Source organism: Rhinolophus sinicus, chromosome 5 (assembly GCF_057876585.1).
Source record: "Rhinolophus sinicus isolate RSI-liver-muscle chromosome 5, RSI-T2T, whole genome shotgun sequence".
NCBI classification, from domain to species: domain Eukaryota; kingdom Metazoa; phylum Chordata; class Mammalia; order Chiroptera; family Rhinolophidae; genus Rhinolophus; species Rhinolophus sinicus.
Window position 1 is genome coordinate 50,196,989 of NC_142505.1, and position 26,762 is coordinate 50,223,750.

The 26,762-nt window shown below is 42.4% G+C and overlaps 1 protein-coding gene across 15 annotated transcripts in view; it reads right to left on the reverse strand.

The window, feature by feature from the left end:
* ERC2 (ELKS/RAB6-interacting/CAST family member 2) overlaps window positions 1-26,762 on the reverse strand; it is a 918,050-nt gene that overhangs the window by 96,075 nt on the left and 795,213 nt on the right. For 2 of the 15 annotated variants that reach the window (XM_088798506.1, XM_088798504.1), the window contains one exon: window positions 2,609-2,796. The exons of 12 other annotated variants lie outside the window; for them this stretch is intronic. Coding sequence is in view for 2 of the 3 variants with exons in the window: in XM_088798504.1 (XP_088654630.1) it covers window positions 2,740-2,796 (57 nt within the window). In the remaining variant the exon portion in view is untranslated. Of the gene's footprint in view, window positions 1-2,579; window positions 2,797-26,762 lie in introns of all 15 variants that reach the window. One more of the 15 variants, XM_088798505.1, reaches the window with a different exon arrangement.

Consider the following 26,762-nt stretch of genomic DNA (forward strand, 5'->3'; position numbering starts at 1 on the left):
ATTTAACATATATGTTTCCCCTTTCTTATTATGAAGAGAACCCTAAGAGCCCATTTTTTCACATTCGATAAAAAAATCCAACCAGTTGCTTTGTTCCCAAATCCCATTGCACATTTAATATCCCAAAGATGAAAACTGGCATTCACAGATAGTGTTTTATACAGATAAAACCTAATGAATGTGACCGCCATCTTTCCTAAAAGTCAGTGACGACAGCAAGAATCACTCCTCAGCTCCATCAGTGCTCCAGTACCTCACAGGTGATTTCAGCAGCATCTCATATCTGCGGCCACGTTCATTCCATTACGGTATGTGGCTGAGCACTATGCCTGCCAGGCCAACTCTCAGACTGAGAAACCCATACAAATACACAACACTACGATTCAACTAAACTACACTTATTATAATATTTCCTTAAGGATTCAGCCAGTCCTTTCACTATACACTAAGATGAGGTCCTTAGTATTGATTATCATATTAATAGACAACCACATCAATATATATGAGTATCAATATATTAACAAACAGGGACATTGGTTGAGAAATATTTCACCATATGAAAAAATACTTCAGTGACCAAGCCTATTATTTAACCCTTGCAATTCTCTCTCTTCCGTCCCCTTCCTCTACAATCCTGCTGACACCACACTCCGCAGGCACGTTTCAGGATGAGAAAGAAGGCCAGTGTGGTGTGGCAGAGCCCTGGGGGAAGCGGGAATAGCACCAGATGAGAGCGGGCAGGTAAGCAAGGGATGGAGCATGTCAGGCCCTGTAAGCCTTAGCCAAGCATTTATAGTTATTCCAGTACAAAGAGAACCGCCTGGAGGGACTTAGGATGTGAGCATAATTCACGTTTTATACGGATCACTCTGCCTAACTGTCTGATGAATTTATGCCTTGTGCCCATGATTGGATCACAAGCTCCTGGATGACAGGGCTATAGGTACATTCCTATGAATGCCCTTACCTCATGCACGCACAAAAGTTTTAAACCAGTAGTTCTCACACTTCTGTGTGCAGCAGAATCATAAGGAAGCTCACTGAAGCCTGGCTTGCTGGACCCCACCTGCAGAGTTTCTGATTCAGCAGGTCGGGGTAGAACCTAAGAATCTGCATTTCTAACAAGGTCCCATGTGATGCTGAGAAGCAGGTTAGCTGGTCCTGACAGGGCACTTAGAGAGCCGGTGTTTAAATCTGTTTGTTGAGTAAATCAGTCAATGAAGGGACACAAGAATGGTTTTTTTCAAATGAAACAATAGAAACAATCCGTGGTTTGAGTCTGACATAAAATGGCAATCATTTATTCTAATTTTTCTTTTCTTTTTCTTTCCTTAAATTATTCCCTCACTATATTCTCCAATGATAACAAGAGGGCGAACCCTTGCATGCAGACGTGCTCTGAAAGGAAATATATTATTGTGATTACACAAGATGAGACACTTTAGACACTGTATCGCCAAGTTTAATTATAAATCAAATGTCAATCAAAGTTTTTCTTTTTTTTTTTTTTTTTTTTTTTTTTGGCTTTTAGGCGAAAGTATGTGATTTGTGTAGACAGTAATTACCTGCTTCAAACCAGAAAGGATATGAGGTGGTGAGGCATCCACTGGTGCTATTCCAAAACCGAAAATTAAACTAAACTTTTCCTTGGAATTGGGGAGTAAAGTCCACCATGGCCCATCTCTGTTTGGTTCAAAGCATACAGTCTCGGTGAACACACCTACTATAAGAGGCTGTTCAGACTCTTTCTTGAAGGAATCCCCAAAGATTCCAATTTAGGTGCTTACTATGCCAAAGCAGAAGTGCAACTGAAGAATGTAAAGAGAGACTCAGAACAAACAGAAGGAGAATGTGCTTCTGACCCAGGAGATCTGGTGCAGGCCACAGTGTAAGACAGGGGACTCTGTCGGTTTACTCCGTCCCACCACGTGAAGCTGTGGTTTCTATATGCAAACATCCATCCACCCAGAAATTGTTATTGTGGTCCAAGCAACAACGGGCAGTCCAAACTCAGGGACAGCGAGGGGTTTGGGGGTTCAGGAGGAAGCCCCTTTCCCTGAGGCCTACAAAGTCATAGGTTCATGTTTTGCTTAGGGAAAAGACTGGTTAGACATACCCCCAGAACCGTGTAGGCCTATAATTAAACACTGAGGGGTGACCCTAAATGAAGGCTCATCTCTTCACTAGTTATTCAGGATCTCATGGTCAACATATCAAAATATCAAAAGCCAGAGAATCAAAACAAGAAAGGCCATTGGAAATCACATTTGCCTTGAAAAGCAAATAACAGATATAACCATCATGAAATAAGAACCAATGAATGAACCGCACTCTCTGTCTACCTAGCAAGACACAACCAACACACACGGTCAGTGCGACAATTTACCTTGTGGATAATGAACTTGAACTCCTGTTCTACGCTGGTGGGAATCATGGCGCCGTCTGATTACGATTAAATACAAAAATAGCAACCCCTACACTCCAGCAAAAAAATCAAGCCCAGGTGAGCCCCCAAATGCAACGCCATGGAGCAGCAGCAATCTGAAACCCAGCTCCCCATGGCATCTGCCGTTACCCACCTCCAAAAGGGTAAAAGGAAACATTGGACCTGCTCTGGTGTGACACTGCCACTGGATCCTCCCGCTGTCTCCCTCCTCCGCTTCTTCTTTACAGACAGGTAAAGTTGGATCTCTTGAAGGAACTGGGGGCTCCCACTCTAGGCAAAGGTTGGACAGGTGATCAGTGTACAGCATGAGATTGGACTGTGCCTCCGGGCCTCCAACAGAGCTGGGTCATCTGGGGCAATGAAAATTATAAGCAACAAGAAAGGGGTATTAGCAGCAAGGGTAGGGAAGCCCAGGCAGCACACACCATGATCCCTGGGACACCCAGCAGCCACGCCTTTCTTCATTCAGTCTTTCCAAACACACTTATCAAACACTGTGCCAGGCTCTGGGGATACAGTAGGGACAAATATAAACCCAAGCCTTGCTCTCATGGAGCTTATGGGCCATTCAGAACGAGACAAGCAATTACAGGACAAAGGGTGAAGGAACCAGAGGATGCCATGGAGCACAAAGCAAAGGGCAGCCAACCCAGACTGGTGATCGGTAGTCAGGGAAGGCTTCCTGGAAGAAGTGACATTTAACACTGAACCCGGAGGACCTATGGAGTTAGCCAGACAAGATTGGGATGTGGACAAGATTCTGAGATGAAAAAGCATGGCTGGTCTGAGGCACTGAAAACCCTTTGTTCTCAGCCATTCTCCAGCCTGCAGCCTTCGCCCAACCAGAGCACCAGATCTGGAGTCTGCAGCAATCATCACAAGGTGCTCCTCCAATCCCCATAATCCAATCATGTTTCGACTGCTTCAGGTGGGATCTCGGGAAAGGACTTAGAAAACAGTTTGTCTATAAGAAGACAGAAACAACAACAACAACAATAATGTGGAGTCGAACCTATGCAGTAAAACCAATTGCAGCAATCTGTTTTCTGCATACCAGCATCATAGGTCAGTGACATGCCATGCTCATCGGGACAGTTGAAACAAGATGCCGGACCGCAACTGGGCATCACCAAAGAGGGGGGCTCCAAGGCTCTTCCTTTTGGCTCTCACTTTGCCCTTTCCTTTCCTCCAAGTCCCTAGAAAATTACAGAGGGAGCACTTTGCTATTCTCACCCTGGATGTTTTTGGTGTCTAGAAGGCTACCATGGACATAATACCTCCCACTTGCCTGATATAACTTTGGAAAACCAGATAGCTTACGAAGCCAGTCTTGTCAGAGGCCTCCAAGCAGGAAAACAAAACAAACAAACCCGTGAAAGTCTCTGAAGCTTGAGTGCTGCCCAGGGTTCTAGCCACTTTTGCACTATGATATCATCGTGGGGGATGGTTTAAGAGGCGGCAATAGTACTTGGTCATTTTACCAAACGCACGGTCCAAAGTAGCTCTCCTTTACATCTTCATATTATCATATAATTCAAGTCCTGCAAACAACATCGCTGACTGAACACAGAGAGAAACAAAACACTCATTTCTAAAAAGCAGAGCAGGCAGCCCTTCTAGAGACAAAGAAAGGATGTCTTTTTAACCTATGACAACACAAATTTGTTTAGGTTTTCCCTCCACTAAGTAAGTAAGCAATTAGGTTTTGTCTAATAAAAATATTCCTGTGCATGTGCAAACACCAGAGGCAATCATATAATTACCCTGCCCAATCAGATTCAATTGCTGACAGTTGAGTTCCCACTGCTCATTAACTTCAGATCACAATGAGGTCTTTACGGAAGCCCTTTGCAGTTTCTTTACAAAGGTCCCTATGATGCTGTGAGCAGTCCCAGCACTCCCTCATCCAGGATAATCATCCGAAAATGGCCAGGGCCAAGGCCAGCCTACTCTGACTTCCCTCTGAAAAAATAAAGAGAGAAATTCGAAGAAAGACTGGCTTAAACACCCTGGCTTCATTTGGGGAATCTCACTTCTAAATATAATAGTAACCTTTCACCCCCACACTTTAAGTGCCGTAATTATGTAATTAAAACCAATTATGTCATTTAACATAGAGACTTTTTCAAGATCCACAACAAGCCAATTACCTCAGCCATTGACCTCAGAAGATTTCCCACACTGACCTGCAACAATGAGGATTGGGATAAATTTAGACACTGGCTTCCGAAGGCTGGCATGGACCAGCTGGGTGGGTTGTAGCTGGTCTAGATTCATCTAGACTCTAGAAGCTGAACTGAATTCATTGGTATCCAAACAACTACTTGTGTGCACAGTGCTTCCAATATCGCAAGACACTTGCTTGATTTTCATAACCACCCCAATAGTATTATTACTTCCATGCCGCAGATCAGAAAAAGGAGGCAGGGAGAGAGTTATGGAGTTATCTCAAATCATGCAACCAGTTACCACACAGCCAGGGCATTAAGGACAAAACCAGGACAAGGATCTGAGTTTTCCACCACAGAATCCAAAGTCTCTTAACAGCAGTGTGTGTGTGTGTGTGTGTGTGTGTTCTCCTAGGCATCCATTCCTCCTATTTTAATTATCTTACCCCAACTTTCCTTTAAGGCAATGCATCTTCCCTGCTTTCAGCCTTCATGTACCACAAGAGGTTCCACTCCAGCTCAGGGCTATGCTGGAACCTAGGCCTCTAGGCCTCGTCCAATCAGCTCCTAGCATTCCCCAATCACAGCATTGGTTCAGTGAAGAGCAACTGACCCAAGTATCATGCAGGGTCTCAGCTCCCGCCCCCTCCACCCACATAAGAACGCAGGATATGGTGAGGCCAAAAAGGAACACCCACGGCGCCATAGACAGGGGAGTCATACCACTATAGTCTCGCTGGCGGCTGGGTTGGAGACACAGGAAGCAGGAGCCACACTAGCAAACATCCGCCAGTTCCACTACATGGTGGTACACTCCCAGACAAACAGTCAAGTGGTCCATTAAATTAGGAATGGAGCCCATTCCCCATATTCCATAGTCATTCACCAGGGCTGTGCGTTAGCCTCACACTGTGTGCCCTCTCCACAGGGCGAGGACTCCAAGTCCTCCCCAAGCTGAGGGTGAGAGACGACCTTGACCTCACCCGCATTTTCCACCAAGGACTCAACAAGCGTTTCCTCCTGGGATAAGTCCCGCATCTGGGCTGTGTCAGCAAGCACCTCCCAGGCCACAGGGCCGCAAAGACCCTCGCTTTCTCCAGCCTATGCTGGTCAGAGAACCGTCTACGTCTTCCCACCCCTCCGTGGGGGTCCAGCTCTCCAGCAGCTGCTCCTGCTGGTCTTCCCGAGACTGAGTGTTCATACGCACAAACTGCTCCACCATCCTTTGGAGAGCTTTGCCGGCACTGTACCCTGCTTGCTGCGCCATTTGTCATGCAAGGTATCCGGCAGGGTCTCTAGTCCCCCTCCCCACATAAGAACACAGGACATGGTGAGGCCAAAAATGAACCCCCATGGAGCCATAGATAGAGGAGTCATACCACTATGTCTCCCTGGCGGCTGGGTTGGAGACACAGGAAGCAGGAGCCACACTATCTGCAACCTGCCATCCACTTCTCTGCAATCTGCAACCCACACTCCACCGTGCTAGCTGCAATCCTCACTTTCTAGCTCAGCCATCTTCTTGCTAGCCCCCATTCTTTGTTAGCGTAGCCACGGCAGTTATATTAGTGGCTAATGGCTCACTGGTTACAGCTGGTGGCCATCTACTACCCGAACCAGCACTTTCCATGTGAGGTCGAGAGCCTGGAAACCGCTCTCTAGGACTCTGTCCCTATACCAAGCAAAGGTCATGAGAGATGATGTGACTTTGTGGAGAATCTTAGGAAAGTCTTATGTTTCCTAACTGGGCTTGTGTGTGAGAGGACGTAAGATCTGGTGGTTGAGCAGCCAGACATCTTGTTACCACAGAAGAGTGAGGGATAATGGAGCCAAGAGATGGAGAGAGAGAGAGAAACTGGTTCCGGGAATCTACTTGAATCCCTTCATGTTGACAGTAGTGACATTTAGAACATGGGGTAGTTGAATAGCACCCAGGAGAAAATACGAAGACCACCACCACCTGCACCTTGGTTACACCTCCCCAGCTTCATGATAAGGACGAAATTAATTGACCATGGCTGTGAGCAGCAGTCCTGCCTCTTGCTTACAACATAGTTAAATGCCTCCTATTTTTGAGTTATTTAAAGAACATACCATTTGATGGGTAGGAGGAAGCACTTTAATCTGCAAAATGATTTTTATCACAAGCTAAACATCCTTGTAACTTTTTGGTCCTTTGCTTTGGTCAAAGTTGTCTCTCTTTGGAGCTGAAACAGCTGTTGGAGCTGAAAAGGCCTGCCTTGACCTTGCACTTTGCCCTACTCAGTGGTACCCTTGTGCTCTCCAATTCCTGGATCCGTATGGGATATAAGAAATCAGGACACATACAATCATCAAAATGGAGCGTTTTCTTTCTTTTTTCTTAGGCCGTGAGGAAAAAGAAAAAAGAAGGAGAATTCCTCTAATGTAAGATTTTGAACCTTGGCACTATTGCAGCTTGGGGGTAGATAATTCTTTGTTGTTGGGTCTGCCTTATGCATTATAGGATGGGTAATAGAGTCCCCTAACCTCTACCCACTAGATGCCAGTAACATCCCTCTCCCCATGTTGGGACAAGCAGAAGTGTCTCTCAACATTGTCAAATGTCTAGATGTAGACGTAAAAGGGGTCATATACTAAACGTGACAAGTTCAGAGGAGGCCTGCATGGTGGGGCCTATAAACTCAGCGATGGAAAGTAACCACATAGGATGGTCTGAACAGAAAAATTCCTAGTTAAAAATGGTCATGATAGGTAATCACACCCTAGGCCTGTAGCTTCCTTGACAAAAGTCAAGGTTTACCTTAAGTGAGCCTGTCTATTGTCTTTTTGCATAGAAAATAACATACCTTTGAAATGTCCAAGTAATCTCCTTTCCCAGACCCCTCAGGGCACAACCTCCCACCAGAGCACTAGACCACAGAACCTCTCATTGTTATCTTGTTGCCCACATACCATCTCTATGTGCTGTAAATATTCATTTTTAACTAGCCTGTACCAACCAATGTAAAACAAGTAAGTGTCTCTCCGTTTTACTCTTTATCCGATCCCAGAGATTTCTCTGCTTTGCTTTCTCCTGCCCCCTTAATCTACTACCAGTAGATTTCATTTTACCCTCCTTACGGCTCCGCCTTTGATTCTAATGTATAAAATAAGCTTCAAAAGTGCCATTCTCTGCAGCATTGTCTTAATCCTTTGAGATCTTGCTTCCTGGCAATTGTCATTAGTTTGGCTCAAATAAATTCAGTAAACTTCTCTACAAGTTTGGACATTTCTCAGGGGTGAGGCCAAGATCACCACTGGTTGAGAATCACTGCTTTAATAGAACATATGAGGTATTGGATTTGCCTCACAGCATCTTTGAAAATATAATTCCTTGTAGTATTGTCGCGTCTTCTACTTTAAGTATGAAGAGTGAAGGAACCACACACCCATTAGAACTTTACAAGAGCTTTGTCAAATATCTACTACGGAGAGCTTACTAAACAAGAGCGTGCAATATAGCAATACAGCATTCTATTGGCTTCTTGAAGCCATTTAAGATGCGACGACTCATTAAGGACCAGGGTAGGGGAAAAATGTATCAAATAGAAATAATTTAACATAAAGACCAGAAAGAGGAAAAGGATGAAGAGAAGAAAATTAGAAATGAAAAACAGGCATCTATAGGGAGAGTTCCAAAGCAGGTGTTTGACTTCTCATTTCCACAGGCAAGATAACGAAACCTTAAGATTGTTGCTGGATTTTCTCTATTCAGGTTCAGCCAAAAAGGTAGAAGTTGATGGGTTCAAACAGAAACGATCCCTCCAGCAAAACCCTAAAACTCACTCTGCAGAGAAAACACCCAAAATGCTAAAATCTCCCTTATTTGGACATATGTGGACAAAGACATTTAAAAATAAGCAAAATTGAAGGATTTATAGAATATTTTTAAAGGAAAAGCATTTACTTTCTTCCAAATGACAGCAGTAACCAAGAGCTGGCAGAGGTCCTTCCTTTAAGGATTGATTTGAATGAGAAGATAAAATAGAATTTGCTTAATTAGCATATGCATTGTTAAACCTGGAAAAGGGTCCTCCAATTGGTTTGTCATTTCAAGGAGCTAATTAGTTATATCTTCACCCACTGTTCTGACTGACTCTGAACTTATTCAGAATATTCAGGCTTATTGTTTTTCGTTTTGGTGAAGAGGTAATGTTTAAAACAAACAATGATAGAAAACTATAAGTACCTGTCTGGAGGTTCTAGTAGAAGTCCACAGGGACTTTTATAAGCTGTAGAAGAAATGTCCCTTGTAGAAGTTAGTAATTAAATCTGGAGGAGCTCGTCCTCAACTCTTGATACATGAAGAATGAGTTTCTCAGGGCACACTCCTCCTGTGGATAAGCATCCCCACCCTACCCCTCTCTACTGGTTATTCATCCTGAGATAAAAGAGAAGAGTAGCCCACTTCCCAATTGCAGCTGGCACTAAAACCACAGGATGAGTCTGGCACGTTTTGATGGAGGTGCCTCCTGACTGAGTCTGACCACTGGCATGTGAACATTTTGTTTGTACTAAAGACATTAGTCACGGTGGGAACATGGGTCTGCTTGAGCAGGCATGGGCCACTGTTTCCTAAAACAACCAAGAAACTAAACAAAATCAAGGCTCTACGTACACCTTAACACAAGTATTGCCTTCTTACCGTGAAGTGTGGAAGAAGCAGTCTTACTGGGGGGGCAGGTGTCAGCACAGGTCACCCTCATAGTCAGTGACTGAATAAGATTTCCTAGAGCAGTGACTCCTTGCTTTAGCCAAGGTTTAGAAAAGGATTTTAACTGTGTGCGGAATCCAGGTTAAGGCAGGAGTTGGTATCTAGAGATGAGCTTCAGTAGATCTGAAAATTTTATGCAAAATTTAGTGTAGGCACTTTCATGCTTTATTCTGAGGAGTGGATTTATGGTTTTCTCATATTCTCAAATTAGTCTGAAACTCAATAAAAAATTAAGCAATAGTTGTTATAAAACGATCCCTTAATTTTTAAAAACAGATTCCTATAATTTACATACCATCTAGTTCATTCACTTACAGTGTAAAGTTAAACAATTTTCAGTAAATTTACAGAGTTGTGCCACCATCACCACAGACCAGTTTTAGAATACTTCTATTACCTCAAAAAGATCCTGTGCTTGTTTATAATAAATTCCCCTTAATTTGTGCAACAAAAGTTCTAAGGTTGAAAGAAGCCTCTTTGTATATCCGCAGATCTGATCCATTTTCCCCTTCTCAAGAGCTCTACTAAAAAAAAACCAAAAAACTATTTGTTGTTTATCTGAAATTCAAATGGAACTAGTGTGCCATATTTTTATTTGTGAAATCTGGCAACCCTAATCCAAGACCAAAGCAAAATTAAACAAGTAAATCAATGTTCACATCTAGAAATAAATGCACTGTTTCTGGAACACTGTAAATATACATGCATTATTTGATCAACTTTGAGACATCTAGGTTCAAAGATAGTTAGAAAGAACCTAGTGTCAGTTAGAATTCAGGTTGAGAACCAAAGCTGCAGAAACAACCTGAAGAATTTAGGACCCAGACCCAATTGTTGTTTTATAAGCAAGGCTACGAACTCAGTCACATATGGTTATATGCTACATTTGCCTTGAAAGGTTAAGAAAGTGGATGTAACTGTTAACCTTGCAACTCACAATCAGAACTAGAATTGTGACTTCAGGGGCACAAATTATAAGGAAATTATTCTTAACCTTTTTGAGGGCCATAAATCCCTTTGAGAAAATCTGATAAAAGTTATGGACCTTCTCCATAGAAAAATGCATATTTACACAGTCACATTTTGCTAGGATTATTCTGGGGGGAGGGTTCAAAGATTCTGTGACAAGGAAACTTTCAGGAGTCTAAGAATGCCAGAAGAACCTGGGCAAGTTGACTAAAGCCATCATGAAGTCTGATGCCTGGCTTTTCTTTTCCTCCCATTTGTGTATGAAGGGAATAAGTCAGGGTGATGGCAAAGCAACCGAGTAAGGCAAGATCACTGTCAGACATCAGTGGTCAGAATTGTGACCACTCGCCTGAACTCCAAGGGCTAGAGGGTCCCCCTTTGTAAAATGAATGGATGGGCCCCGGCTCTGTTGTCACAGGATCCACGAATCCAGCTGAAAGATATCTGAGAAGGGCCCTGTTAGATCCTGGAGCACTGTATGATGAGGTTTTACCTTCAAAAAGTTTCAAATCCACCGGACTATATGGTCACCAAAGTCATTAAGATTCTAAGGCACTTGATTATCTGATTCTAAATTCTACAGAATAGAGGTCAGGAGATAGTTGGGAAAGAGCTGGGAATTCGTTTTCTGCCTTCCTTCCTTCCTTCCTTCCTTCCTTCCTTCCTTCCTTCCTTCCTTCCTTCCTTCCTCCCTCCCTCCCTCCCTCCCTCCCTCCCTCTCTCCTTTCCTTCTTTCCTTCCTTCCGTCCAAGGGAAAAAGGCATTTGGCAGGGACAAGAGAGAACAACATCAGGGCCGTTAACGCTTTTCAGTTCATGTCTTTCCTCCCTTGTGCTGCTCTCTTCCTTCATATGGAAAACTCGCAAGTTTTCTTTTGGCCAAATAAAAAGTAGTTTTCCCAATTCCATGAGCTTAACTTAATGAGCTATTCTTTGATAAAGATACCCAATGATCTATTATATCATTATATGATGTCATATCAACTATCACTGTAGCCCAAATGGAAAAAGGACATGTGTACCCAGCTCTGTGATTTAGAAATAGTATCTTTTCTGTGCCTTAAAGCACCTACAGAGCAGGTCTCACTATTATCACCTCCATTTTTCAGAAGAGAAAACTGAGGGGAAAACGGCAAGTGACTTACACATTTCACCCAGCTAGCCAATGACAAAAAGAGATTTCAAGTCCTCATGCCCACACTGATAGGCACTATACTATGTTGAAGAGATTAATTATATAACATATGATTTAAAAAAAATAAAACAGAAGTTTTACTCATTTATTTTCTCTCAAAAACAAATTATCCCCACTTTAAGGAAGCTTATTATTATGTCCAATTGTATGAACCATAAAACTATTCTGAATGTTTATTTCATACTTATTGACATCTACTACGCAAATCTACCATGTACATATTTATCACCTCAAAAGAAAATATCACCTCAAAAGAAAATTTAGTTTTGGCATTTTATCTTATGCACCCTTTGTCCTTGAAACAGCACAAGAAATGTGTACACTCCGTTTTTTATTTGTTGTCTTAAGATACTAGTGGCATGCTGGGAAAAGCATGCTGGGAGAAGGATGCTGGGAAGTAATGCTCCGTGCTTTGTGTTAAGGCGTTTCATTTTTAAACAGAGCTTGTATAAGTCACAGACAAAATTGACAAACTTCACGGCTTCGTCATGGCTAACATATCAGATTTCATGGTTTGACAGAGATTAATAAGAAAATCATATTAGAGTTACAACTATTAGAATATTCTTAGCTATTTGATAAAGAAACTCCAGCTTTCCATACTCCACTGCCCACTGCACACCAGTCATCTTTCCTCCCATGGATGCAGAGCTTCTGTGAATCCAGGGAGAGCAAATGGGATCTTCCAGCATTTCAGAGTCACTTCCTGACTGTCACAGGGGTGAGCTAGTGCCTGATGGACTCCAGGGAATGGTCAAGCACCGTGGAATAAAGCAAGGGTTAGCATTTATGACCCAATTCCTAAGAGAGTAGGGAGAAAAAAAGAACACCCTGTTTATACATAACACAGGCATTTGACCCAAATAGCGCACACACTATGGAGAGGAATGAACTATCACAGTTGTTAAAACTAAGATATTTTAGGTAAAAATGAAGTTTTCACATCTTTATGAGGAGTTGTTCAAAGTAGTGGCATGCAAGCAGAGACTTCAAAAAGCCCGCTGACTGCCCCGCCATTTGGCCTGAGGGCTCTGCATATCCTCTTTCTCTTAGGAGCCCCACTTGCTTGTCAACTTTGCATAAAAGACAGCCAATTTGTCAGCCATTTGCTTTAATTCTCTTTCCGAGTCTTCCTAACGATAAACTCCTAAACTCCCTATACCTTCTGGTCTTTAATATCATATATCTGACTGGAGGATGGAAATTCACTCGTGTCTTAGGCTAGTTTCCTTCCCAGGCGATCCTCCTGGGTCTTATAGGATGTCCTTAATCAGAAACATATTACTCGGCTAGAGGAAGTCCTTGCACAGACCCTGGCAAGACACTATGGCAAATTAGTTTCAGAACATGGAAGGTCAGGTTGGGAAGGAATGCTGCAGTATTCTATTGTGTTTTCTTTAGTTGAGAAAATTAAGGCCGAACTCTTGAGAAACCAAGATTTGGATAAGTAGGGGCCGCTTGGGAAGGACTTCCATCGGCCGCTGAGCAAAGCTGTCAGTTTTAGAAACTGAAAGTCTTCACATTCCAGGTATTCTGGACATGAGCAAGGATTTCCTCATTTTATCTAGATAGCTTTCTATATTCCGGCAGCACCGCAGATTGGTAAAATAAAAATAGGTAAGGTATGACAAGTTTTGTCAGAAAATATAATTGTCAACTATGTATGTGTGCATATATACACATCTATACATACATTGCACATACATGTGTCTGTGTTAGATAAATAAAGCATATTTTCATAATAATAACAGCTAGCATTTATTGTGTTCTGATGTGACAGGCACTGTGCTAAGTACTTTCCATACACACTGCATTTACTCTCTCAACAAACTAACATGGTGGGGACTATCTTTGTCCTCATTTTACAGATGGGGGAAAAAAAGCAAAAATGCTTAGATTGGAGGATTTTTGAGCCATAAATTTAGTCATAGAGTCATAAAGTGAACCCACGGGTTCCTGACTCCCGAGCCAGTGTTTTTAACCACTATATGATACTGAGCCCCGGAAATTCTCATCAGTTCCATTGACATGAGTGCCCAAACAGTCTCTAAAAAAAAACAAACAAAAAAACAAAACAAAAAAAACCCATAAATTTCCTGGGGGTGGAGGAGCCATATTACTACATGAACACATGAGTGTGAAGAGTTCTGTCTGCAAGGCTTTGGGAGGAGTGTGAGAAAAGGGAGACATTGTTGCAGAAATCCAAGATCTACCTCCTTCAGTTTTGCCCAGGACTAGCCTGCCTGGGGAGACTCAGAGACTCAGAAGGACCAGGGGCCTTAGAGGAAATCTGTGCCCCATTCAATTTCAAACTGATAGTCTTCCCTTCTCATGAATGGAACTGCCCTAGAGATTTGAGGCAAGAAACATTTCCAGTGTGCCTCTACCTTAACTAACACCGTGGGGGCAGCTAACAATTACAAAAGGAATGGACTTTTTCATCAAGCGCCCTTCCATAAAACCATTTCCCAGGAAATGTAACACAGCATGGAGCTGGCCGACTGCAATTTTCCACCAACAATGAGCATCATGGGGCACAGGTACTATATTTAAACGATTTCCCTCCAGCTTTTTGGCAAGACTCCCTCTCAAGGAGACTTAGCTGGGCTGAGGTCTCATTCCCCTCCAGCCAGCAGGACTGGAATGTTTAATACAGCCCTGTGTCTTCAACACCCATGTGTAAAACGCCAATAAACAAGCCGGCAAGGACCCGCAGGCCTAATTGCCTTTTAACTCCACCAAGATGATAAACTCCCAGAGCAAGGAAGGAAAGACTCCCAGGGATTTAACAAGTTTATCTGCCTGCCACTTGAACATTTTCTGTCTGCCTACACTTCAGTGAATTCACCAATAAAAGGATAAAAGGGCCCCGAACCTCAGACCCCTCAATGGCCAAAAAGCCCCAGATTCAAAACGTATGCCCGGCAAAAATCCACCCATTAACTGAATTTTGTTTCATGTGTTTGTGAGGTCTAGAGTGAGGAAAGTGGGGCCACTTGCCCATTTCTAGCACCGGTCATTTCCCTTTTATTGACCAAGGCCTACAAATCTTCACCTACGATAAAGAAAACTATTCTCACAAGGAAATTGGGAAAGGCAACTCATCCAGAAACCTCTACCATTCACATCAGGCGACTGTATCGACCAGAGAGCGGCCATATGGGTCCCGGTGGTGGTGGGGAAATGGAGTGTGATTATGGATGGTGATGAACAAATCGTTCACTATTTTCCACCTCTCCCTCCTTGGACTGACTTTCGAGTTTAGAATCTTAGTTGTTTTTGTTTGTTTGCACCCTACCACCCAGAAGGCAAATTCCGAGAACTCTGTACCAATTGGAGTTAAACTGGAAAAGCAAAGCAAAACAAACCCAAAAGACTTGGGGGGTAGTGCAGCAAGGTGGTGTCTTTCAAGACCTAAGTATGGGGTCAATAGGCACAACTTGTCTGAGACGCCACTTCACAACACTCATCAATACAAACGTGCAACTTCCCTTGCGGGAATTTATTCTAAAGAAATTAGGACACGTGCATCAAGGTGAATCACAAGGAGCTAGAGCATTCCAACAGGAAACATTAAAAAACCAAATGCTCATCATTAAGGACTGGTTAAGTACGGCAAAATTGTATGCTCTGCAGCTATAAAAATGATGCTGTAGGTATATATCAATTAGTGTAAAAAGGTGTCTCACATACCATATTAAGTTCAAAAAGCAGTTATAAAAACATTTCTAATATGGTTTCTTTCTGGTTTTTTTTATTATTATTATTTTGGAAGCTAGATACAGGATAAAGACTAGGAAGACACATATGTTTACCAAAATGTTAGCATTTCTGGATGGTGGAATTCTTTCACAAAGACTTTTGAATTATTTGAAATTTTTCATAATGAAAATGTATTGCGTTAAAAATCAGTGAAAGCACTAAACCTAAAAAAATAAAACATCCTACCACCATCACCACCACCGTCACCACCGCCACCACCACTCTCCTGATCAACAGGAAGAGAATCACATCTGAAATAACTTATGGAAAGAACTAGCTTTCCTTTGTCAAGGAGACATGAGCAAAGAACATTAAAGGATTTGGTCTTCATTTATCAGCACATATAAGTGTTGTTCAAGTATATTCTCCAAAGAGATGAGAATGAATGGTAAAACTATACGTGGGCTTAAAATCCCAAAGGGTGTTTTTCCCAGGTGGCCCATGCTTCTCTCTTCCTTTAAATCGGGGTACAAATGCTGAGAGCTCCTCTATTAAACTGAACTGTTCCACTTAATAAAACAAGAGCAGCTCTAGAGTAGGTACTTGCCAAATGAAAAATCTGAAGCACTATTTTTCTATTAAAATCTCGTCCATGTTTTTCCTATTGGAACCTGGAAACTGGACAAATTCTGAAGGAATCCAAAGAAATTTCTTTAGAAAAGAATTCTGTTAACACCAAAAGCTCCCCAAGCACTACACAAAGCAAATGCTAGACTTCATTATGATGAAATGTAAAAGCAGGGGTTCAAACCCAAAACGACCTGAGAAGGCAGACTGTGTCCTTCGCACCAGGCTTAGTGTGTATCGGGGCTTATGCATTTGTACACTTATCCCTGTGCATTTCTGCATCTCCCTGCTTCATAATTTCATAATCAGTTCCAGATTTCCTATTTCTTCCACATTGTAATGCACGGAATTCTGGATTTGGGAGATGCAAGGTTTAAGTGTATAGGAGTTCAGTGGAAACTATGAGAAAAATAAAACCAAAATTAAAGTTGTGTTTTATACCCACTGAGAAATAATAAATCGAGTGCACACCTCGGAACCCATGAGAAATTGTTAGAACATGGACACATGTTAGAACATGGGCACATGTGTAAGGATTTCATGTGTAAAACAGACCCTTTGTTGAGACTCCTTACCAAGGAAGGGAGTTATGGGAAGCTGAAAGGGTTCTTACCTGTGGTAATACATCACTGATAGGTACGTCTGCCAAAGCACTATAATGCTACTCTCAAAATTCAGAATGCTGTCCCTAGTAAACAGAGTAAACTGAAAGGTCAGATTAATCTAAGCTAAACTTCATCTCTAGAGTTCAAAGACAACTGGCCTCTCTGTGGGTTTCAATTGGAGGTCTCTTTGAAGGATGGTCCTCAAATTCATTACAGAAATTTCACTGACTTCACAGACTTTGGCATTAAATAGATAACCTGAGCTCTTCCCTGACCTGCAAAATGACTGTTCACCTTTGAAGCTCTGCAAATTGGGATTAAGTTGGCTGTTTGCCTTTTACCCCAAAGAGACTCCACTCTGTTGATCAGTGAGTCCTGGGGCAATCACCTGGTTGATCAATGATACCAAATTTATCTCTATAATGTGTCTCTTTTAAAACACACATTGTTTCATGGGTTGGCCTTGTTAGGCTTTTTGCTTTCGGTGTAGTATTAATATTGACATTAATACTGCTTGATATTAATGCCCTCCCTCAATAAACAACTTCAGGAACTGCATCACGTTTTAAAAGCTCAAGTTTAAGTTTCAACTAATTTGAAAGCTATGTGGAGTTTCTAGATGCATAAATTCAATGCTGCCTTAAATTCTGCCGTGAATTTCACCTAGTCAAATGCCATAAAGGCGTAGGCATCTCTTCAAACCCTGGCTTGCTCTTTGTAGCAGCATTTTCTTGCTTTACATAATGACGCTGCACATTCCAAAGAGGGCTCGGCATAAACACATACACCAGCCTGCAGTTTTCACCCTCTAACCCCACCATCTGCTTCCTGCGCACCCCATAATCTAAAACATCTCCTCTTCGCAGGTATATGGTCTTGGATTTGTCATGGTGAACACGAGACTTTACAAGACCAATAAAATGACAGCTGCACAGAGGGGACGGGGTGGCTTTTACCGACCCTGAAACACCTCTGCCTTTAACTCCCAGGGATCAGGAACTTGAAAGCACTCGGATTCACTTAGTTCTGTGTTTGTCATAAAGTTAAGGCTAATCAGATTTTCCCCAACTTGCAGCCCTATCTTAAATCCCCAAGCTTCTCCTATGCAAACTTAACTGATGGAAGATGTGATTATGCCTTCTCAGGTCATAAATTCTGGATATTTATAACATAACTGTTGTCATTTAGGTCAATTAAGGTGCTTTTACTGGCTCAGAACAACTACCTATGGGTCTTGTCCGATATCCTGACAGTGGTTTATGACCCTTAGGGTGATTTTATCTTATAGGGATATGAAAGATGGTTGCATGCAAAACGGTCATGAGGCATTTGAAGCATTTTCTCCATATTATGATCAACCATACCTATATCCACTCTATCCCTAGAAGCTCAGACCCCTTCCTTAGCCGTAAAAAATACTGTGTGACTCTAACACTTCCCTTAGAGTTGGTTTCTTTGATCACCTTTTATCCTCCCAAAGACCTGAGAGGGGAGATAACACCTCCTGAGACACTAAGATAAAATTCCCAAGTTGTGGGCTGACCAAACACCCCACTGGGAAATGCCAGACTTCTCCACATGCATAACATGTCCCTCAAGACAACTGGGTTTTACTTTTCACACGGGGCAAACTGCTCCCTCATGAAAGGCAGAACAGGGTGACAATTTGGGATATGTTTGGGGATTTCATATAGACAGGTTGCAGCTTCTTTTCCCTTGAGGAATATCATTTATTAACCATGGTCTCCCTCCTGCCGTTTCTTCTTTCAGCAAGGCGCTTAGGACATCCAATGTATTCCAGACACTGTGTTAGGTAGGTATAGGAAGCCCAAGGATTCCCAGGCTGGCTGGAGACACAGAGGCACAGTAATAATTATAACACAAAGTGTTAACAGACATCGAGAGAGTCACGCACAGCAAATTCTGGAAGCATTGAGAAGTGGCATTTCCACTTTTGGAGGGAAGAAGGGTGGTCGGGGAAGGTTCCTTGGGAGAAAGAATTCCTAGTCTGAAGCTTAGAAAATGCAAGGAGACAGCTAGGTCATCTCGGGGAGGAGAGCACTGCCATCAGGGCGTGCAAGAGCAAAGACCTGGGTTTGCGGAGGGCATCGGTGTGGGAATGCCAAGCGGATCAGGGTTCCAGAGCGTCGCATACCTGATGGGCAGCGGTGAGAGTTGAGGCTGAAAAAGAAAAGCCAGGATCCACTAGGGCTTTGTATTCATGTTACATAAGCTATTACCTTTCTTGTTCAAAGGAGACCTGATATAATGGCGTCCTTTTCACAAAATCCACTGAATGGAGTTGAGTAAGAACTTTTTTTTTTCCTCCCCCAAATCTCTGTGCTCCATGCCTCCATGAATAGCTGGCATTGTAAAATCCCCGAGTCTAACTTGACAAACATAACTCTTTGAAACTCCAGTCACACCTCCCTTGGTAGACAACACTTTGCTTCTGATTACCAAACCAACACTATTGCTAGAAGCCAGGTGAAACATCCGAAATTCTACCTAGTGAACACAGACTATAAGTGCCAACTCCACACAAGCCACTGTCCTGGGGAGGAGTCAGAAATGTGGGGGAGGAGGCATGACCTCAGTATGCAGTGTGATTTTTGAGGTACGCAGTGACACACCCTGGATTTTAGCATTGAAAGGGCTTTGGCCATTTGATTTTTTTCTGATGATGGTAATTGGGTTGGATTTGGCAAAACAATAACAATCCAAACCAAAAACCTTAAAAAGAATATCTACTAGGTAAAAGGAAGGTGTGGAAAATATGCTGCAGCAACAACATTTGAAAGTGTGCAGTATGGGAAAATGCAAGCTACCAGCAATTTCCCCAAATTAGCTGCTTAAATGGATTACAGAGATCCAGGGTCAGAAAGTGACAGTGTTGATCCAAGTGGGCACAAGTTTCTCAAAACGATCAAATTGTGGCGCATTTTCAAGAGTGGAAGTTGTTGCTGCTGTTAAAAAATTTAAATACTTGACTTTGCTTGTTTGTGTATATTCTACCTTGTTCCAAAAGGCATGAAAGCATCTACTACCAAACAGAAGAGACTCTTATTCCTGGAGAAGGGAGGAATGAGGGCTTGAGTAGCACCCACCGAGCAAGGTCAAGTTGGATCCAAGTGGGACTTGGACAGCGCTGATGGAACTCGGAAAGCTTTTCTAAAATAGAATATTCTGATCTAACACATCATTCTCCAGCTGTTGGGTGACAGGGGAGGAGCTGAGAACCCATTTGTAGAACAAGTCTGGGAGCCATGAGTTTTATCAGTCGCATAAAAGTCTCAGATAAAGAATTTGCACTTTCTCATTTGTTTTCTATGCCCAGCTGTATATTTACATGTATTTGACCCATCAGACAGTGTAAGGTGGCACAGTGCTGTGTGGAGGCACTGGCTTTATTGTCTGCTTTGCCTTTCAGTTTCAGCACTTAGGCAAGTCACCTAATTTCTGAGTGCCTCAGTATCTTCATCTGAACATGGAACTAATAGTGGTCTTCCCCTGAGAGGACTATTGTGAAGATTACAGAATTAATACATGTAAACAGTGCCTGGCACATAATAAGTGCTCAGTAAATGTTAGTTATAATTATTATTTTCTAGTCCTCTGTTAGATACAGAGAGAACAACAGAAGTCAAGACCATTACTTTGTCCAAAGGAACTTATAGGCTAGTTCAGGACAAAATCGCCATAGAGGAAACCATTATGATCAAGAAAAGGAAATTCTGGGGAAAATTGAGTTAGGACTCTAAGAGCCTCAGGAGGTCAGGAGAGACAGAGATAATGACATTTTCAAAACGTTAGAGGAGGCTGGGTCCAATATGTCACATTTGGACAGAAAATAGGGCATTTCAGATAATGGCAAATGATAGGCTCAAAGTCATGGAAAGGAGAATAAATAGTATATATTTTTAGAAGAGAAAAAAAAAATCTCATTATCCGGGAATGGTGGAAAATTCATAAAACCTGCCTAGGGGACCCATTTGGGAGGAATATAAGGATAGGGCAGAGGTAGTGGAACCTCTGTGGTTGGAAATAGGAAGAACTGGCACTCTGTCATCAGGGAAAGGACTCAGAGAAAGTGGTGTTTCAGGAAGGTAAACTTGGCTGAGGCATACAGGTTGGATGAGCTGGGAAAGTTCCAAGTTAAGGGAAACCACCAAGAGGCCACCACAAGGGTGAGATAATGTGGCCCACAAAGGACTGATGCTGAGAGACAGATGGAAAGTGGAGGATGATGGAAGTGATCTGTGGGAAGAACTGGCTGGCCCTGGTCAGTGATCAGACACCTAGACATGAGGTGTAAATGCACAGGATCTGGGACTTGAGGCCCAGCTCTGCCACTCAGCAGCCCTGAACTCAGGACACCCCCTCAGTGTAAGTTCAGCTTCTTCATTGCCAAATGGAAGCAAGAGTGCTTACTTCACATGAATAAAAAGCACTTAGCACTACTCCTGGCTCATTTCAAAGTGGTCAAAAAGTGGTAACCAGTTCTTTGGTGTTGATATAAAGAAAGAAAAAAATGAGAAGCAAGAAAAACAGAGGTTCTATACCTGGTCCCTCAGCCACTGACCGAGACACAGGACTGGCCTCTTCCTGGCTCCCTCTTCAGGAGACCTGGTTAACATTCAAGATGAGCCATTTAATGCCTCAGAGACAAACAGAGGTGTCAGTATGAATGGAGACTCATTTATTTTATCCCCTTTAGTACATATCAAACTCATACGTCCATCTCAAAATGGAAACCAAGTCTTTCCAAAAATATCAGACCAAAGGAAAATGGTGACAACTTTGCTTCATTTAAAGGAAATAGCTTAAGATTTAAAAAAAAAAGGTAAGTACTTTGCACTTTATTTCATAAGAAAGGGGAGGAAAAAAGATGACACATTGTACTAGTGATTACCTGCCCATTTTAAGCCCTGTCAGCAACACAAAGACTTAAACCAAAGCTAAATCCAGGGCACATTATCCCTTTAAGCCCCTGTGTTAACTCAAGGGGACTGAAAGGCATGTCTGCATTTCTACAGGAGGTTCGTGGTGGGTTCAGAAAACTTTTAAAGAAGTGCTCTATTATCTCAGGTAGGTGTGTTCTGAAGAATCTAAACTGAATGTACTTTTGTTTTAGTTCCTGAAAAATGTTTCTCATCTACCTAAGTTTCCCAAAGTCCATCTTGCACAATACAAATTGCAGAGGTGAGTTGTGCGTGAGCTATTAAGCCTGGAATGAAAAGCTAAGGAAGTGGGTAACACAGGGAAATTCTTCATCAGCATGCCCTTTTGACCCTTGCAGAACTGTCCCTGATGGCCCTGAGCGTGCCAGCCTTCACTTCCCTGTTAAGCGGTGAGGTATTTGGAAACAAAGTTTTGAGAAAAGCCACAAAATCAAAGAAGAACAGGCCAAATGAGCAGGTGCTGATTAGTGCTGATAATCAGCTCTGGTGGTCACCAATGTAAGGACTTCTGGCCCTTCAATGAAACAGCAGGAGAGAAATGATAGAGTAACTTTCTCAAGTCTGCGAAAGCATATTCGCTTAGGAGTGGCCCCTCAAATCCATAGACTCTCCTAAACTGTGGTATGCCTGAGCAATTATGTTTTCCATTCTTTACACATGCAACTGACTAATATGATGACATAAATGAGCTTTTATGAGCCAGCCTGCTTCCTTAATGAATACAGCCCAAGCCAGTGATTGCTTTGATTACAGAAGGAAATAAATGGCTTCTCAAGGTCCTTTGGATAAGGGCGCTTTGGAAAAGTAACTTCTCATAGATGCATGGTACAGAAGAATTACTACTACTTACCAAAGACATAAAACCCAAAGAGGAATACCTTTAGCTGCCAAAGACGCTCCACCAGTACTCATAATGTGTCATTTGTGCATAAGAGCTCTGTTTGCAGGGTGTCTTGGACTTGAGTTTCTGTTCAACACATAGGACCAATGTGACCCTTGGGAAAGTAACAACATCTCTGAGTTCCAGTTCCTAGCTTTTAAAATGGAGCCACTATCTACCTACCTCACAGGACATCATATAGGTCAAATGGACTAATGCATGTAAAGAATTTAAATTATGTCTGGCATGTGAGAATCATTCTAGAATATTAGCTGTTGTTATTAATGTAATATCAAGAAAAGCACAACCTCTACCCTACTGGACAGTGGTGATTCAGGTCTAGGAATAAATTCTTTTCAATGGAGAAATCCTCCCTGAATGAGACAGTAACAAATCAAAATTTGGCTTCAGCTCCATAATAATGTTGGGTCAACTGTTCCTCTAGAAATTTCTCTTTTCTCTGGGTATTTTTAACACTCATCTCAGACTGGCTATATGGGTGATCCAGTGTTGTCATTTTAATACTTGGAAACTGTAAACGTGTAGACGAGAATAGATGAGGACAACTGACTTAAGTCTTCGAACCAGGGACCAAGGAGCTGCCTAGACTCTTGAAATCCTTTTAGTTAAACGGCTTCATAGTATAGACACCAAAAGGGAAAGTATTTTGCTTTGGGACACAGGTCACAGGAGGGACAAAGAAGAACTAAAATCCTCAATCCAGGAGTTTCTAGCCACTACCACTTTTAATCCAAGATATCAGCTATTCCTTGGAGGTTTAATAGAACTTGACTGTAAAATCATCTTCACTTGGTACCATTTTTTGTGGGTAGGAAGATGGTAGGGTCATATTTTACCGGTTTATTCAGTTCTTTCAATGATTACTAATATATTTAAGCTTGCTTTCTATTTTATTTTGAGTCAACTCTGGAAATATTTATGTTTTCAGAAAACTGCTCATTGTATCTGTTTTTTAAAATATATTGGCACAAGGAGACCCAAGATGGCAGAATAGATAAACACTGTTTCTGCATCCTTCGGTGCACACATTAAAATTACAACTAAATTATAGAACAATCAACATGCAGAACCATCTGAAGTCTAGCTGAACAGGAGTCCTATAACTGAAAATTAAAGAAGCCACGTTGAGACTGGTGGGAGGGGCAGAGACACAGAACAGGCACCAAACTTTCGTATGGTAGTTGAGAATCAGTAAAGGTATCTCAGCTATGGAGCTTCCCCACGGAGCAGCAAGGGACCCCAGCCCCCACCCCAGGATCCTCAGCCTGGAGTACTGGAAAGGGAGCCCCCACAACATCTGGCGGTGAAAAACAGTGGGGATTCTGACCATCTGGGTGGGATGGAAGGCTGTGGGAAACCCAAGCGTCCTCTTAAACGGCCAGCACATAGACTCACTTGCTCGCAGGCACTCACCTTGGGCTCCAGCGGAGGGAAGGTGACTCAGGGATCATTGGAGGCACACAGGGAGCAGACTGAAGCATGTGGCTTCAGAACAAGGGCGGGAGAACAGTCGCCGATTTCCCTGTGTGAAGTCCTTCTCCTGTGCAGCTGGTAGGCAGCTGCCATCTTTAATGTGTTGAGGCCTCCCCCCACGCTTACAGCCAAATCTGAATCTGACTGGATGGTGAGCTCTGCAGCTCCGCCCTGCTGACTCACTCAGACCCAGCCCCAGGCAACTTCCCCAACACTGGAGGCCCTATCTCTGAGCAGCCAGTCCCGCCCACATTGCACTATTTCTTGGAAAACTATTGGAGTCTGCAGGCCCCAGGTGGGCAGCAACTGGCCTTGGTGTGGCTCTGAGACTTCTGCTGAGTAGCTCCAGGCTCAGCACTGGCACCAAACAAGAGTCTACATTAACCTGGTGACCACAACTCTCCCCATTCTAGTGACACCCGGAGATACTACCTCACCCAATATGCATACCAAATGAAGTTTTATTAGTGGTTAACCTTAAGGGATAGGGCAGGTGGCAACAGGCCTTGGGGTGTTCTGGCTTTTTGCGGAGATATCCCAGGCCCAGAACTGATGGCAGCTACAGCATGGCCACTTCCACATGCCTCCAGGTTTACCATAGGCAGCGAAAAACCATAGATCACTTTGTAGCTCCTACTAGGTAGTCCCTGGCTGTTCAAAGGTAGTGGAAGACCTGGGCCTGCACTGGAGCCTTGCCCAAGAAGCCCCAGAACCAACATACTTGGAGGTTGGCTTCAAACCACAGCAAAGCACCACCCAATTAGTCCCACAAGTGGCACAGCCGAAGGGTGGTCTCAACAGGCACCAGAGCCCACTGGGGTAAATCCCACTCACTGGGGTAAGCACCCTGCCCTGCAACCCATAAGCTGTGGATGTGGCCAAATATCATAGCCAATCTGCCTGAGGGTCAATCCTACCCACTGATATGCCAATAGCAATCAAGGCTCCACTATAATAGGAGGGCACACAACCCACACAAGGGATACTCCTGGAGCACTGAGAGCAGGTGACCAGAAAGACTGTGCCAGGGCCCCACAGGGTACCTCCTACATGAGGCTACTTGGATTTGGAAGACAAGGTAGCAGAAAACACCCAATCAGAACGGAAAAAAAAAAAAAAAAATAGAATAAAAAAAATAAGTATATTTTAAGAGACCTCTGGGACAACATCAAGTGTGATAACATTTGCATCATAGGGGTACCAGAAGGAGAAGAAAAAAAAGCAAGGGATTGAGAACACATTTGAAGAAATAACTGAAAACTTTCCTAACCGGCTGAAGGAAAACGACATATAAGTCCAGGAAGTGCAGAGAGTCCCAAACAAGATGAACCCAAACAGGTCCACACCAAGACACATTATAATTTAAATGGCAAAAGTTAAAGACAAAGACAGAATCCTAAAAGCAGCAAGAGAAAGGCAACTAGTAACTTATAAGGGAGTTCCCGTAAGACTGTCAACTTATTTCTCAACAGAAACTTTGCAGGCCAGAAGGGACTGTCACAAAATATTCAATGTGATGAAAAACAAGGACCTACAACCAAAGATACTCTACACAGCAAGGCTATCATCTAAAATCAAAGGACAGATAAAGAGCTTCCCAGACAAGAAAAAACAAAAGGAGTCATCACCACCAAACCAGTATTATAAGGAATATTAAAGGGACTTCTTTAAGATGGAAAAAACAAAAAAACAAAATTATGAATAATAAAATGGAAATAGCTACATAGCTATTAAAATTACTTTCAATGTAAATGGATTAAATACTCCAATCAAAAAACATAGGAGGGCTGAATAGATAAGAAAACAAAACCCTTATATATGCTGCCTACAAGTGACTCTCTTCAGATCGAAAGACACACACACACAGATGGAAAGTAAAGGGATAGAAAAACATATTTCATGAAAATGGAAACAAAAAAATTTTAAAAAACCATCTGGAGTAGCCATACTTATACCAGACAAAATAGACTTTAAAACAAAGGCTATAACAAGAGACAAAGCGCCCAGTAATCCCACTCCTGGGTATTTATCTGAAGAAACCCAAAACGCTACTTCGAGGTGGCATGAGCATCACTATGTTCTTTGCAGCATTGTTTACAATGGCCAAGATGTAGAGGCAGCCTGGGTGTCCATCAATGGAAGAATAGTTGAAGAGTAGTTGGTACATATATATAATGGGATATTGGTCAGCCAGGGAAGGGAATGGGTTCTCACCATCTGTGGTGGCATGAATGGACATAGAGGGCATTGGGCTGAGTGGAGTATGTCAGATAGAGAAAGACAGATGCAATGATATTTCACTTATATGTGGAATCTAAAGAACAAAATAAACAAAACAGAAACAAGCTCATAGATACAGAGAACATTTTGATTGTTGCCAGATGGGAGGGGGTTGGGGGTGGGTACGTGAAAAAACAGGAAGGGATTCAGAAGTACAAATTTGTTGTTACAAAGCAGTCATGGGAATGTAGGGTATAGCATAAGGAATATAGCTAATAATATTGTAATAACTATGTATGGTGTTGGATGGGTACTAGATTTGTTGGAGCTCATAGATGGGAGAAGGTGGAGGACAGGGTGAAAAAAGTGAAGGGATTAAGAAGTACATATTGGTAGCTACAAAATAGTCATGGGGGTGCAAAGTAAAGCACAGGGAATATAGTCAAAGATATGGTAATAAGTACCGTATTTCCCCAAAAATAAGACCTAGCTGGACCATCAGCTCTAATACGTCTTTTGGAGCAAAAATTAATATAAGACCCGGTCTTATTTTACTATAATAAAAGACCGGGTCTATAATATAGTATAGTATAGTATAGTATAGTATAGTATAGTATAGTATAGTATAGTATAGTATAGTATAGTATAACACAACACAACACAACACAACACAACGCAACACAATACCGGGTCTTATATTAATTTTTGCTCCAAAAAATGCATTAGAGCTGATGGTCTGGCTAGGTCTTATTTTCGGCGAA